The sequence below is a fragment of the Marmota flaviventris genome, chromosome 3, assembly GCF_047511675.1.
Source record: "Marmota flaviventris isolate mMarFla1 chromosome 3, mMarFla1.hap1, whole genome shotgun sequence".
Classification (NCBI taxonomy): Eukaryota; Metazoa; Chordata; class Mammalia; order Rodentia; family Sciuridae; genus Marmota; species Marmota flaviventris.
The window spans coordinates 12,218,531-12,234,045 of record NC_092500.1 but is presented as its reverse complement, the minus strand read 5'-3'; the positions used below and the strand labels follow the sequence as shown (position 1 = coordinate 12,234,045).

The 15,515-nt window shown below is 47.2% G+C and overlaps 1 protein-coding gene across 5 annotated transcripts in view; it reads left to right on the top strand.

Moving 5' to 3' along the window:
• The first annotated feature begins 6,132 nt into the window (after window positions 1–6,132).
• Hmgxb4 (HMG-box containing 4) overlaps window positions 6,133–15,515 on the top strand; it is a 32,505-nt gene continuing 23,122 nt past the window's right edge. For 3 of the 5 annotated variants that reach the window (XM_071609555.1, XM_071609554.1, XM_027940116.2), the window contains exons 1-5: window positions 6,133–6,203; window positions 10,661–10,759; window positions 11,384–11,532; window positions 11,763–11,841; window positions 12,616–13,574. In XM_071609555.1, coding sequence (XP_071465656.1) covers window positions 10,729–10,759; window positions 11,384–11,532; window positions 11,763–11,841; window positions 12,616–13,574 — 1,218 coding nt within the window. In that variant the 5' untranslated portion in view covers window positions 6,133–6,203; window positions 10,661–10,728. Of the gene's footprint in view, window positions 6,204–10,660; window positions 10,760–11,383; window positions 11,533–11,760; window positions 11,842–11,946; window positions 12,062–12,615; window positions 13,575–15,515 lie in introns of those variants that run through there. The other 2 variants (XM_027940308.2, XM_071609556.1) reach the window with 2 other exon arrangements.

Sequence of the window (15,515 nt, the reverse complement as noted above, 5' to 3'; positions counted from 1 at the left end):
CTCCATTTTTGATCCTCACCTAAATCAGTGTCTTTTTTTTTTTTTAACGATTATTATATTCTGCCTCCCAACCCAACTAGAATATTATTAGTTCCAGGGAGTCAAAGACTAGATTCTGCTCACTGTTACTCCAACACCTGTGCCTGATGTATGCTGTGTTTTCAATCAGGATTTGTTCAGTGAATGAAGGAAGGAAGGGAGTGCAGTGATCCAAGGCTAGGAGCAAAGCAACAGTATTCTGTGACCCAGGGAGTAGGCTGCGGAGCTGTGTGGCGTTTAAGATGAACAATAACCTGGTATGCCCCATCCCGGGTGAGATGAAAGAAGAAAGGCACAGACGCATTTAGCCGCCATCAGGTCCAAGCTGGTGGTACACAGGTGGACAGCTGCTCTTTTGCAGTTTGTGCCTGACAATATGCCCTGATTTCCCTGGGTCTTCCCCCTCCCTGCTTTTGCGGGTGACATGTGAGATGACTCAGTCACTCAGTGTACCCCACATTCTCGCTCCTGGTGATTATTTCCTGTCTGGACACATGACCCAGTTCAGGCAATAAAAGTCAATGTCCCTTGACTTTTGCCAAAGCAAAGGGGGAAAAGAAACTCCCACCCCAGGGACACTGTTAGCAGTAAAGGTAAAGCCTGGTGCTGTAGGGGTCACCACCTGAGTCTAAGCATAAAGCCAACTTAGAGGAAAGCACCCCAGAGAGAGATCGGGGTACTAACTTGAGTCCCACCCTGGATCTAGCCATGCCTGAAGGCACTGGGTATTTCAATACCATAAGCCAATAAATTCCCCCTTTTCTAGTTTCTGTCACAACTTCAAACAACCTGACCAATAAATACATACAGAGTAATAAAGAACAAAGAGGAAATGCAGTCCTAAGGCTCTTAAACCCTCCAGGGAAGCCTACATCAGACAAGCTGTCCCAGAAGTGCCATTTTTCACCTTTTGGTGAAAAACATTGCTTTTTTTTTTTTTTTTTTTGGTACCAGGGATTGTACCAAGGGGCACTTAACAACTGAGCCACATTCCCCAGCACTTTTTATGTTTTATTTTGAGACAGGTTTTTGCTAAGTTGCTTATGGCCTCACTAAGTTGCTGAGGCTGGCTTTCAATTTGTGATCCTCCTGCCTCAGCCTCCCAAGCCACTGGGATTATGGGAGCAGGGCATTGCCTGGCTATGGCCTGTGTTTTTGGTTGAACAGGATGAGGATTGAGGAGACTCAGGTCTTGATATCAGTTTTAATTATTATTTGCATTTACCTTTTGGGGAATAAACTCAGCAACCCTGTCACAGGAGTTTTAACGTATCAACATCTGACAGTGGAAAGAGCAGCAATTAAACAAATTCAATCTTCCACTCAGGGCAGAGGCGGGTAGAGCAGGATAAAGCAAAAACAGGATGGAGTCCAGAGTCCAATAATCTGGCTTCTAATCCTCAACTGATCACTCACTACCAGTGAGGCCTGAGACCAGCCACCTTGCTCCTCTTGGTCTAGCAACTACATCCTCTCCAAATACTCATCTAGTTCTGGAATGGAAAGCCTTTTAGGGCAGGATTTCTTAATATCTGATAGGGCCTAAATCCCAGAAAAACATACAAGTGATTTTTGCATAGTTTCATGGGGTTCTCTCATCTCTAAAAGCAAATCTGTAACTCTAACCCTGCTCTATAGTAACCTGGACACCAAGCTTCTGCTTGGACTCTTCCTGTGATGGAGAGCTCACAAGGTAGTCCATTACACTAGTGCTAGGAAAATAAAGTCTTCATATTAAAACAAGTTCTGTACACTATAATGCTTAACTATTGGTCCATGTTCTTCACAGTAAATAAGAAAATTCAAAAGTCCCTAATGAATGGGCGTGCCTGCCACGCCGTTCCCGTCCCCAGCGCCGGAGATCCTTGGCAGGCCTAGAGTTTGCAGAGTGAGAAATGGGAAGTGGACCTCTGGAAGCATGAATACAGACATGCAGGAGGGCTGTGTGTGCTGTCGAGGTGGTGGGGACTCTGTCTAAAAGACCTGCAGCCAGTCTCCCCTGTGCAGACGAGCGTTCCCAATGGCCAGACACGCAGCGGCAGAGCCCAGCAGCAGAGCCCAGCGCGAAGCACTCACAGGAGCAGCCCAGAGTCCGAATGGCTGTGACCGGGTGACAGCTATGACAAGGTGACGGGTGATGCTGGGCCAGCGCACAGGGGCACTCAGACCAGCTCTCCGTTGACATTAGCATGAGGAAGGAGCTGGGGTAGTTATGGTCGGCCATGGAGGACAACCAGGACTCTCATCCCAGAGGGGACAGTGATTGTGTTTCTGATAAAAATAAGTTTTAAAATAGAGGAGGAAGAAGGTGATCCAGTTCCCAGCCGCTGTTTGGAAGGAGTGACTTTCAGGGTGAGCAGGAGGGCAAGGAGGCACAAGGACAGTGGGGAGGAGCAGGTGGAGGGCGGGCAGGGGGCGGGCAGCTGCTTCCCTGCTCTCTCGCAGTTCAGCAGGGGCAAGATGGAGAAGGACCTGAGCACCAGCTGCCTCTTGAGGCACCTGGGGCGGGCGCACCCCACCAGCTCGCGCAGGAGAACGGGAGTGTGTGGCCAGCTCCTCCCTGCCCTGGCCCTCGCTCCTGCTTCCTCCGCAGCCCGCGGACGTCGGGGACCTGGGCTCCGCACTCTCGCCCGTCAGACTTGCCCACAAGATGGCAGCTACGATCCCGTCCCCTGACCGCATGCAGGAGGAGCCCGGGTCCATGGTCTCTTCTGAGGTCTCTGATGTGCCGGTCACTGAGAAGTACAGCAGAGAGGAGGCCCTGGCGGGGTCAGCTCCCCACCTGGCCCCACTCCACTACCCGAGACTGCAGAGGGCGTGGCGGAGAGATGCCTTCGCCTTCCCAGGAGCACGTCGGGGTCCAGGAGGAGGTCGGCCGCCTGGAAGCATTTCTACCTGTCCCCGCTGGACAGGGCCGTCTGCGTGCACTGCATGAACGAGTTCAGCAGGGGCAAGAACGGGAAGGACCTGGGCACCAGCTGCCTCATCCGGCACATGCAGAGAGCACACCGCTCCATCGTCCTCCAGGAAAACGGGGGCGGCTCGGGCACCCCGCCCGTGTACCCCACGCCGCCACCCTGCTGCCTCCGGACTTTATGTGGTCCTCTCCAGGAAAGCTGGTCCAAGAGTGTCCCTGGGCCTCCTCGTCCCCAGACAGACTGGCTGAGGACTTGCCTGGGGACCCACTAGGCTGGGACGTGTCCGGGCTGTAGTCCTTGGAGGACGTGGGCGATGCTTCTATGGGCGCCTCTCCTGAGAAGCAGCAGGCCAGCGCATGGGGCCCAGGAGGTGCCAGCCTGGTGCTGTCTTCCAGCAAAACAAGAAGGTCATGAAGAGGCTGAAGTCGGAGGCCTGGCACCACTTCTCCCTGGCCCCCACGGACAGTCTGAAGGCCATGTGTCGCTACTGTGGCTGTGTCATCAGTCGGGGGAAGAAGGGGGATGTGGGCACCAGCTGTTTGATGTGGCATCTGTACAGACACCACCCTGAGGTGGTCAGGACCCAGAAGGGCTTTCTGGGTGCCAGTCTGGCGAACTCTCCATATGCCACTTTGGCTTCTGCAGAAAGCTGCTCCTCCAAGACGCCTGGCCTGCCAGCCGTGGTCAGGAGGAACCACCAGGCTGTGTTTCCTGTCAGCAGCAAGAAGACCTCCAAGCTGTGGAACCACTTCTCCGTCTGCTCTGCGGACTCCACCAAGGTGGTGTGTCTGCACTGTGGCCGGACCATCAGCAAGGGGCAAGAAGCCCACCAACCTGGGCACCAGCTGCCTCCTGAGGCACCTGCAGAGGTTCCACGGCCAGGCACTCAAGGCCGATGTCCACCCGGAGTCCACCCTGTCCCGCTCTGCAGACGTCCGGGGACCACTGAGCACAGAGTTGTCAGGCACGTCCTCCTTCGATGACCCCAGTGAGAAGTTCTATGACTCTCACCCGGTTGCCAAAAAAATCACCAGCCTGAGAGCAGAGATGATCGCACTGGACCTCCAGCCCTACTCCCTCGTGGACAGCGCTGGCTTCAACAGGCTGCTGGGGTACCTGAGGCCCCAGTACTCCATGCCCCCGCCCTCCCACTGCTGCAGCAGGGCCATCCCGGGCATGTAGGACAGCGTGAAGCAGACGGTCCTGTCCCAGCTGAGGGAGGCCGAGAGTGGCGTGGTCCACTTCACATCGGGAATCTGGACAGGCACCCAGAGCCGTGAGTACCTGACCCTCACTGCCCACTGGGTCACACGTGCCTTACTCCTGTTGGGCCAGGTCGCAGTATGTTGGGAGTCCACTGGAAGCAGCCTGTCTCGTCGGTTGTGAAGTGGGGTGATCAGGTTTTAATTCATGACTGTAACGTTTTTTAAAAGTTAGGGGTCAGAAATGTGTTTTCCTAGAATGGAGACAAGATGTAAACAGTTTTATCCTGTAGGCTTTTTATTCAATTGTGTAAAAACCATGAATCGGGTACTGTATTTTAGTTAAATATTGCTTTAATTGCAACAAAACAGCTTTTGCGGCTGTGAAATGAAACCTGTAGATAGGAGGTGGAGCTTAAGCCATCCTGACTGAGCAGTTTTAACTGCAGGTTCTAAAATGTGTCGAGGAGTGGAGAGAATATTCTGGAAGCTAACTGTTTACCACAGAGACAAAGAGTTTGAAAACAAAACTGTGCTTGGGTGATTCACGGAGTGTGCAGTTGCAGTGATGTGGTCACGGACGCGTTCCGTTTCAGGTCTTTGCATTCAGGGTTGCACGGTGCGTTCATTCACTCAGAGGTCCCCGACTGTCCTGACTCCTTGAGATCGGAGTCCCATGTGTGTCCATGCTGGGGATTCAGCATGGACAGTGCAACAGGGGGCCCGTTGATGGAGCATCCCTGAGCAGTGGAGCTCTCTGTGCGCTGACCCAGGTGCTGGGACCACAGCCAGGCCCTGGAGGCAGTGGTGACAGGGTCGTCTGGCAGGCTACAGGGATGAGGCTAGCCTTAGGCGTTTAGATTTTTCTTATAATAGGGAAGATTCAGCCAGTTATAATAGGGAAGATTCAGCCATCACTGGGATATTTTAGAATCCCAGGACATCAGTGTGAAATTATAAGTTGTCATATACTTTTTTTTTTAATATTTATTTTTTAGTTATTGGCGGATACAACATCTTTGTTTTGTATGTGGTGCTGAGGATCAAACCCGGGCCGCACGCATGCCAGGCAAGCGCTCTACCGCTTGAGCCACATCCCCAGCCCCTGTCATATACTTTTAACAATATGTCTTCAAAGTGTTTGCTTTAACATCTGAAAAAGGTTCCTGTTCTACTTCAGACCATTGGGTGCTGTGGGTGAGGTGACCCGCTCCTCTGCCATGGCCCCCTAGGAAGCTGTCCTTCTGTTGAATACTGTACCTAAGCTCGCTCTCAATTCAAGTGGACTGTGCTTTAGTGTATTTATAAATGATGGATTCAATTTCTGAAATTAAACTTTTTATTTGCGGTTTTCAAAAAAAAAAATTCAAGTTCTCTCATGACATCTCATCTCTCTGAAGACCATTTCTAAACTTTTAAGTGAAAATAATTTATGGCAGAGAAATGTAGATGAATACGCATGCAAATTATTTTACAGTGTGTCATTTGGAAGATATGTTTTTCCACCTCACCTCCCCAGCCTAATATCCAAATATAGATGCTAAATTACAAGTAAGTGGCACTGCTGTTAATCTGCATGGCTCTGGGTTTTGCAAGTAGGGGGATTATTGAATAAAAATATCTTGAAAGAAATACTATAGTCTTGCGAAAAGCATTGCATTAAGAGTCAGAAGACTTGAAGTTGTATCCTGACTCCCATTCCAAATTGCATCATGGGGCAAGTCACTTAACCTCTCTGAATCTACTTGTCTTCTGCAAAATGCAACAAAACCGACCTCACGGGGATGCAGTGAGTTTTTAACAATATACTGTTCAGAAAGCTTCTAGTCCAAATCTGGCACAGAGCAAGTTCTCAATAAACAAACACTTGAACTCTGCAAGCGCAGATTCATTTCATGCACTCGGCGCTCTTTCCCCCCCTCTCGAGTCGGAGTCTGCGCTCTGAGCTCGACTGAGGCTCCCTGGCTGCTCGCGCTCGTCTCTCCTTCTCCAAGATGGCGGCGGTCGGCGGCGCTGAGGCGGGATCCGGGGGAGCCGAGTGAAGGTAGCGGCGAGCGGAGCCCCCACGAGGCCGGGCTGGGCCCCCACCCCGAGGTGGCATCGGTCCCGGTCCGACGCCACCCGCCGCCCTGGGCCCGCGACACCGCCGCGGGGGCGCCCCAGGCCCGCCGCGGCCTAGCCCTGGCGCCGAGCCGGGGACTGGAGTAGCGGCCGCAGCCGCCCCCGGGAAGGGGCTGGAGCGGGCCGAAGGAGGAAGGCGGCCGCGAGCTGTTCAAACGAGGAAGGCGGGAAAGCTGCGGGGCCGGGAGGGGGCGTGCGGCCGCCCCAGGGGCCTGCGGGCCGCGGCCGCCCCTCCCCCTGCCTGCGGCTCCGCCCTCGGGGGCGCCAGGCGCGCGGGAACCGGGCCGGGCGGACGGGTTGCAGGGCGCGGGGTCCCGGCGCTCGCGGGAGAGGGGCCGGGACCGGGGCGGCGGGAGGGCCGGGTCCTGGGCCGGCGGGAGAGGCTGCGCGGAGCTCCTCTTCTCCTCTTCCCAGAGCTTTGTTGAACTAGCTGTTGCTGCACGGCTGCCGGGAGAATCCCATTGGATTGCGGTGGGGACCCCAAAAATGGTGGTCCTGGGGGTCCGTCTGCATAAACAACCTGGTACTGTGTGCATTCTTTGCGTGCGATCCAGTTTGTGCCTTCGTAGCGGGAATCTTCTCCATACAGGCCCTTTATCCCTCTGCAATTATTACTTGTAGCTTCGCTTTATTTTAAATCATGCAAAAGAGAAGAAACGTCTGTCTCCCTTCTCTGCCGGCTAAGTCTGTGGCAGGTTCTTTGGCAGAGTAAATAAAAACACTCAACCCAAAGTAAAGCCTGTTGATCGCACAAGGCTTGTCAAAATTTGTATTGCTGGTCTCATGGAAATGTGTCTTGTCAGCCGATCTGTGCGGTGATCTGTGCGGTGGTCGTGGTTCTGCTAAATTGTGCTGCAATGAGAGGAGTCTATCCCCACCCCGGGCTGTGGGATCTGCAGCTTCCAGAGCTGGCAGGGGCTGTGAGTGCTGCATAGGTAGGTTCTTGGACAAGGGAGTGGCAAGAATTCGAGCCACTGCGTTCCAGAGATTGGAGAAAACCGTGAAAATGAGAAGACATCTGCTGCTTCTATCCTAGAACCAAAGGCAACAACAAAAGTTTCTAAACTGGCAACAGCTGGATGTGCATCTGTCTTCCTTTACCTGCAGTGAGTTCCTGAAAGGAGTGTTGGAAGAAGAGAAAAAGGAGAACAATCTTGGACAAAGCGCTCATCCTGGACTAGACCTGGATCTTAGGGTTTCACTTACTGCCCAGTTCACAAGGCTTAATTGGTTTCCTTTTTTCAGTTCTTATTTATAACCCGGGATGAAGCTTGGGGCTCAGATTATTTCCAAAAAATCACCTTCTGAAACTTTTTCAGTATTTACAGCTTGAATTTTCGAAATAACAAATACAGCATCTGATGACTTTTAATTTTTTTCAAAAATACTTGGGTCATCCAGAAAGCCTATGCCTGAACGCAAGCTGAATTTTTATCTCCAAGTGGAAAAGCCGCTCCACCTTCCCTTTTCCACACTGAAGAAAAGTCCCAGAAGAGCCAGTTAACAATTTGCACGTTTCCTGCGTGCGCTTTTTTAACAATGGCATGCTTCTTACTTCCATAAACAATATTAAATACTAAACTTTTACTTATGTTGTCATTTCTTAGCACACTGAGACAAACATGATTGTAGAACTGTTCCTGCCTCTTGAAATTGAAAATGTTAAATTTTAAACTCCCAAATCATGGAATTCAGGAGAATGTGTTTTAGCACCTATTTTACATTTGCCAACGTTTAATGTAATTATGTTTTCTAACGTGAAAAGCAAACCTAATTTTTTTTTCATTAATCTTCACAATCTTCTCCCTACCCCTGAACTCTGAATTTGTCTTGGATAATATTTAAGACCTGGAAGAAACATCAGGGGTTCATCCAACCTTGTATGAATGTTGCCTGAATTCTGCCTCTTTCATCCTGTTGCTTGAGACTTATTTATCTGGTATCATCTTTCTTTTATGACTCAGCAACCACAACTAACCCCTGAGCTGCAATAATGCCCTGATTTAAAGAGCCTAGAAATTCTGGGCCAATTGGCCTTCCTAATCTGGGAGTACTGTAGTCCATGCTGTTTCTCAAGCTCTTGGCTGCCCCAGCCCATTAGTGAATTGGATTTGTGTTCAGGTCCCATTCATTTTTTTCTACAGATATTTAATCCCATAATTATGAAGTGCTCTTTGATATCTTTAAGAAGATTTAGGACTGGAGGTATAGCTCAGTAGCAGAACACTTGCCTCTCAGGTATTAAGACCCTGGGTTCAATTCCCAGTACCAAAAAAAAGAAAAAATAAACGATATCAGGCCTAATTCTCACACACAATGTCCACACCAGCATGTTTTCTGTGTTGGCCTGCCTCTGAGGGACAGTTGCTAATTTCTGTTCCTTTTTGCACCTTTTTTTTTTTTTTTTTTTTCTATAGTGCTCTAGTTTTTCAGAGCAGTCAGGTGTGAGACAGGAGGGCTTTTTCATACCTATGAAGTCTTTCTTATACTGTCTGCAGAGACACTTGCTCCTGTTCCGACCACATTGCTTAACTCTGTTCTGAGTTTTGATTTTTGCCAAGGGCAGGCCTGCTTGTAAGTCTCAGAACCTGCCTTTGCTTATGTTTAAAAGTGCATGTTGTTTTGACCACAGATTGATGTCTGTATTTATGAGATTGAAGAAGTGTTTTTTGGTTTTGCCATTATTTCTCAAACATTCTTTGCCAAACCCATTAGACATGAAAAGCATTTAACTGGAGGTCTCAAGCTGTTTTGATTCTTTGGTATCATCAGCCTCTGAAAACCAAAGTGGCCTGTATATTTTTCTGATAAACTCTATGTTGTAATGCCAGTGAGATGATGTTCCATTCCAGTAGATATAATCCCTGTGACCCACCTTCACCCATTTTGGAGTCAGCACCATATGGGTGGGAAGGAGAGGATAGTGATTCCATTCAAGAAAAATTAGTATTTAAATGCAGGAACATGAAAACTGGCTGTTATCTATCCATGAGGCCTAACCTTATATCCCCTTCAATCCCCTGAAAAAGCCTTTTGAGCAAGCAGTTTCCCAGTTTGCCTTTGACCAATTGGTTTCTTTACTTCACTCCTGTGTCTCTTACCCGCAAGTTCGATCTTCAGTTCACTTCCCAGGGAGTGGAGAAGTACTTTTTGTTCTTCTTTTCTTGATCTTGTAAATCATTCTTGGCAATATCATTTTTCTTCTGTTTTCAATTTAGGCTTACCTTTGTGTTGCATTTTATCTAAGTGTACAAATAAGTCTTTTTTATGTTAATTTATGAAAGTTTCCCTTGTTAATCCAATTCATCTTTTCATACTTATTATTTGTACTTACCTGAAGGAATTACTACTGTGTCATTGAAGGATACTTCACTATTTCTAAATCCCATTTATAATGATGAAAATAAAATAAAATAGAAATAAATGACTGATCAGGTCAACTTTTAAGCATTTGACTAACTGTATGAGAACGTTTTCAAACTATTTAACACTTTATTCTATTTATCATGCAAAGACTTTTCCTGAAAGACTTGACACTGCTTGTCCTAAAGTCCTTGAAGGACTTGACCATCCAGTGCCGTGTACCACCTTGTCATCTTCAAAGTCAAATGCACATCTAAACTTGAATGCCAAAAGAAGTTCTAAAAATTCAATATGATATATAGAACATTTAAATTATATTAATTCTTCTAATCAATAAAAATCTTAAAATCATACAGATTTCATCACCTGTAGACAAATGAAAGTTCTCCATATTTTTCACCTAGCCTTTAAGAAAGGCTTGTTAGTGGTGAAAACTCACATGACTCACTACTATGAGAAGTGTAGCTACTTTTATATTTCTACAAACCAAAAAATTTAAAAGTCTTTAATATCTGTATACTGTTACTATTTCTGTTTAAGTTGCAATAAATTTTACTGGTTCTCCAATCCACTTGGTAGGATTTTCACTTGGTAGGGTTTTGTGGTCTTCAAGCATTTGGTGTAATCTGTCTTCCTCTGCATCTTGCTTTACCTGTGTATCTTGTAACCATGATTGAACCTACCCCTCTGACTTCATGTCAGTTTCTGCCCTGTCTCTATGTTGTTGGTCCTGTTGGCATTTCAGAAATTCTCATTAATTTTGGAATTAATTTTTATCCAGGAAGTATTTTATATACTTCTCCAAATGACAACTATGACTCAAATCTAATTAAGCTTAACACGCCTCCTACAATTTCAACCCCAGTATAATTACAACCAGAATGAGGAGGTGACAAGACACTCCTTTATTTCTTGCTGCCCTTCCAGTCGGCCCTTGGATCGCTACGCATTCCACCTGGAAGGTTGCCTCTCCACAGATTTCGCATTACAGGAGGGTTTTCCTTCTTTATTTCTCAGACCTGGTCCTGTAGACGGGAAGGAGCCTGGACACAGTGACACATTCTCAAAGGCCCTGCAGGACCGCCATGGCTTATGATGACTCCATGAAGAAAGAAGGTATGACCCCTTTACCTGAGAAGCGTTCCAAAGGGGGTATCCTCTTCAGTGCTCGCGGCCCAAGGATGTAGAAACCAGCACTGGACATCACAGCCTAGACTCCCAAGTGATGGTCCAGAGCACTGTTATGACCTCAGCCTCCACGCCCTCCCCAGACTGGGTCCATGGAAATGAAAACCAGGACAGGGGTTCCAACATGAGAGTCTGAAATATGAGCCTTGGTTTGTTGGGGTGATCCCCTGCAGCACTCTTGGTCCTGCCAGCTCCAGTGCAGGAGTCTGGGGATAGGAATCACACATTGGACGCCCACAGAGCAGCGCAGCACAGGAATCATTACTTTCAGCCTTACCTCTGCAAGTCTGTCTACCTGTCAAATCACAACTAAGAAACTATGTCTGAGGATGCACTTTGAGTCTTGCATAGCATGGAAACATTGTTTCTTCAGGTTTGATTCTTGTGTTTGCAGCCAGGTCATCAAGAAATATTCTTTTCCCTCTGGGTTTAGCCCTATATTCTAGTGAACTTATTGAAACATAATTGTAATTTAGAAATGGAGGCACTGTTACATTTGGTTGCTACTTACTTGTCATTCTCACTTCCTTTTCCAAATTAACCTTTGCTCAGATTGCTTTGATGGTGACCACAGCTTTGAGGACATAGGACTTGCAGCTGGCCGAAGCCAACGAGAAAAGAAACGTTCTTACAAAGATTTCTTAAGGGAAGAGGAAGAAATTGCTGCTCAGGTCAGGAATTCTTCCAAGAAGAAGTTTAAGGTAAGTTCTAAACATTTAAGTTAGAAAAGTTTTTACACTTATTTTCCTAATATTTGAAAATGAAAGTGTGTTCTTAAAACTTTAGGAAAGAAAAATAAACATTGTTGACATGTAATTATTTTCCATGCTTTACTTTGTTTTCCAAAGTCAAAAACCGTCAAAGAACGAGTGTTGTTCCAAACTGCCTTCCTCATCTCTTATTATTGGCCAATTCTTCCTTCTAATTGCAGGATAGTGAGCTTTACTTCTTGGGGACGGACACACACAAGAAGAAGCGGAAACACTCCTCTGATGACTACTACTATGCAGGTACGGATGGGCAGGGCGACAGGCGGGACAAGCACATCACTGGTTCTTGGAGTCGGGGTAGGGGAAAAGGTCCAGATGTTGCTGACTCAGTGGCCTATTTAACAGGACAGTGGTTCTTGTTCTGAGTGCCGATAAACCAGTGTGAAGGAGGAGAGAGGTGGAGGGCTGGTATTTTGGAGGATTCAGCATAGAAGAACAGTCTTCATTTGTGATATACCAGGTACCAGGTTCCTTCTCCCCTGTCATCCACTTATCTTGCACCATGTTATCTAGCCTCCCTTTTGCCACATGTGGTCCTTGGGCCCTCTGGCCTGCAACTGTGGGTCTTTTCTCAACCAGTATGTATCCATTCACAAAACCAGTTAGTTTTCTTGGCTATGCTATGCACATAGCTGATGGGACTAATGTTTTACCTTAATGAGTTTCTCCTGAGCACAGAATCAAATGATACTTTACCTGCGATCTAATGTAAATCGTAACTACCCCTAATCCACAGCTATAGTCGGTTCTTCTGGGTTTGCTCTCTGGTTGCTTGTGGAAGACTCAGTGAAGGGAAACAACTTTAGTGACAAGGATGGTCTCAAGGGTTGAAGACAGACTACCAAACCAGGAGGCACATGGGCGTCATCGCTGAACATTAGGAATCAAAGGGTGTCCCTTCAAATCACTCCTGTTAGCCTCTTCCTCATACTAGTCGGGTGTTTTGGTGAGAGAGGAAACTTGATGGACGTTGCTGCCTGTCCTATTGACAGTACTTCTCTTAATTATTTCCAGACATTTCGTCTCTGGAATCGTCACAAAAGAAAAAGAAGAAGTCCAGCCCACAACCTGCCGATACAGCTATGGACCTGTTGAAAGCCATCACTTCCCCACTGGCGACAGGCTCCAAGCCCTCCAAAAAGGCTGGGGAGAAGTCCTCCAGCTCCTCAAGCCATTCAGAAAGCAAAAAAGAACACCACCGGAAGAAAGGCAGCGGAAGTGGCGGGGAGCTCTCCCTGGAGGATGGCAACTCCCACAAATCCAAAAAAATGAAGCCCCTCTATGTAAACACAGAGACACTGACCCTCCGTGAGCCTGATGGCTTGAAGATGAAACTTATTCTCTCACCAAAGGAGAAGGGAAGCAGCTCAGTTGATGAGGAGTCTTTTCAGTACCCCTCTCAACAAGCGACTCTGAAAAAATCCTCCAAGAAGTCAGCTCGGGATGAGCAAGGTGCTTTACTCCTAGGACACGAGTTACAGAGCTTTCTGAAAACGGCCCGGAAGAAGCACAAGTCATCCTCAGACCCACATTCGTCTCCTGGCCCTGAAGTCTGCGGGCCTGATGCCTCCCAGGCCCCCGAACCCCACAGTGCTAACCTTGATCTTTCAGGGCTTGAACCTATTCTGGTGGAATCAGACTCATCCTCTGGCGGGGAGCTAGAAGCTGGCGAGTTAGTGATAGATGATTCTTACCGGGAAATCAAGAAGAAAAAGAAGTCAAAGAAGAGCAAAAAGAAGAAGGACAAGGAGAAGCACAAAGAGAGGAGGCACTCAAAGTCAAAGAGAAGTTCGGGACTGTCTGCTGCAGCAGTGGGAGAGGTCACAATGACACCCGGCCCTCCTCCCCCCAGCGTCCCACACGCTGGAGCCGCTGCCCCTGCCCCACCACCTCCCAGCTTCCACACAGATGGGCACAGTGAGAAAAAAAAGAAGAAAGAAGAGAAGGACAGAGAAAGAGAAAGGGGGGAAAAGGTAACATGTTTTTTGAAGGGGGGACAGTGGGTAGGGGATGAGACAAGTTCTTCACATAGGAAGTGGACTTGGAGTTCTGCAGCCGAGGTGCACCTAGGCAAGTGCAGAGGGTCAGGGCATCGTGGAATGATACCAGTGGCCAAGTCTATCTGGTACACAAAGAAGAACCGATCCCAATTTGAATTACTAATGGTTCTCCTTAGCAGAGTTGTCCTCCCGTCGTGCCAGTCTGGGCTTAGAACGCTATGGCTTCTCCTAGCCACTCCTCCGAGTTCATGGGAAGAGCTGAGCCAGCCTCTTTCCTTTCCCTTAGCAGCAACTGTCTGGCAGTTGGGACACAGAGAGGTGTCCTCTGAGTTCATTTTAAAACTTTTTTTTTTTTAAGAGAGAGATTTTTTTTTAATATTTATTTTTCAGTTTTCAGCGGACACAACATCTTTATTTTATCTTATGTGGTGCTGAGGATCGAACCCAGCACCCCGCGCATGCCAGGCGAGCGCGTTACCACTTGAGCCACATCCCCAGCCCCAACTTTTTTTTTTTTTTAAATGTCCTTTCAAAATTAGTAGAACAGTGACCAGTTAAGTTACAACAATTGGATTTTAGGGTCTGATGGCTATGTTGCTAAAGGTTTTCTTTTAAAAATGAGCTTTTTGTTACTGTTATGGAGTAATATATAGAAATTTACAAACTGATAAAACAAAGCAAAGAAGTCTTATTCTGAAAATAAATATATTAAGAATTTGAGAATGGAAATTTCATTTCTATCTATGAGGTACAAGTTATTTCCCCACTTACAAGATGCCTTTTAAGATAAAGGAGAGAGAGAATGTGTACACACTTCAGAGTGGGGAGAACAAAACTAACCTCTGAGCCAAGATTCAATGTAAGCCTAAAAATCTGTATATTTAAATGCTAAGGCAGGTTTTATCCATCTGTCTGTCTGAAAGTTGCTTCATGAAGTACAGAGTGTATATTCTGTATGATTCTGTTGTCCCTAAGACTTTCCATTCTAGTGATATATGACAGTGCCATAAGCTAATCTCACAGTGCTGAATGTGGAGGTGCAGGGTCGTCAGAGAAAGCTAGAAGAAAAGAAAGGGTGTGGGTGGGAGGGAACACCACCAGAAGCAGAGAGGTGTTTAGGAACCAGCCTAGAAAAATACCTGACCCCCAGGCCTGTGTTTCCATCCGCCTGGTAGATATCTCCGTGTGGATGCCTTGGGTACCTCAAACCCCTGTATTGCTAATTGAGTTTGTCAACCAGGCCCCAAACCCCTGTGTCCTCCATTTCCTTCTATATGCCCTGTATCCTGCCAAACAACCCAAACTTCAATCTGTGTACTTAGATTTTTCTCAATATTTTATTATGAAATATTTTTCAAACAGTAAGAATTGAAAGATTGTATGATGAACACCATATACCTCCTTTGAGGGCCTCCAGTTCATATTTTGCTTTCTGCTTTATCATAGCTCCATCCACCAGTCTATCTTACCTTTTTTAATGTATTTCAAAGTAAGTTGTGGGTAGCGTACACTTTACCCCTAAGCACTTCAGCTTGACGTCAGTGTTTTCAGGGCTTTGTTTGTTCTATGAAATTCACATAAAATGAGAGAGGTTAGGTGGATGTTTGTTGAGTTTTGATAAATGCACAACCTGTGTGACCAGACTTCTGTCAGGATATAGACCTTACCATTGAGCCAGAGAGCTCCCTCCCACTCCCTTCCTGGCCAGTCCCCGCCCCCACAGCCAGCTGCCACTCATTCGTCTTCTAACTTTATGGTTGGCTTTTTTTTTTTTTTTTTTTTAATATTTATTTTTTAGTTATCGGCGGACACAACATCTTTGTTTGTATGTGGTGCTGAGGATCGAACCCAGGCCGCATGCATGCCAGGCAAGCGCGCCTACCGCTTGAGCCACATCCTAGCCCTTATGGTTGG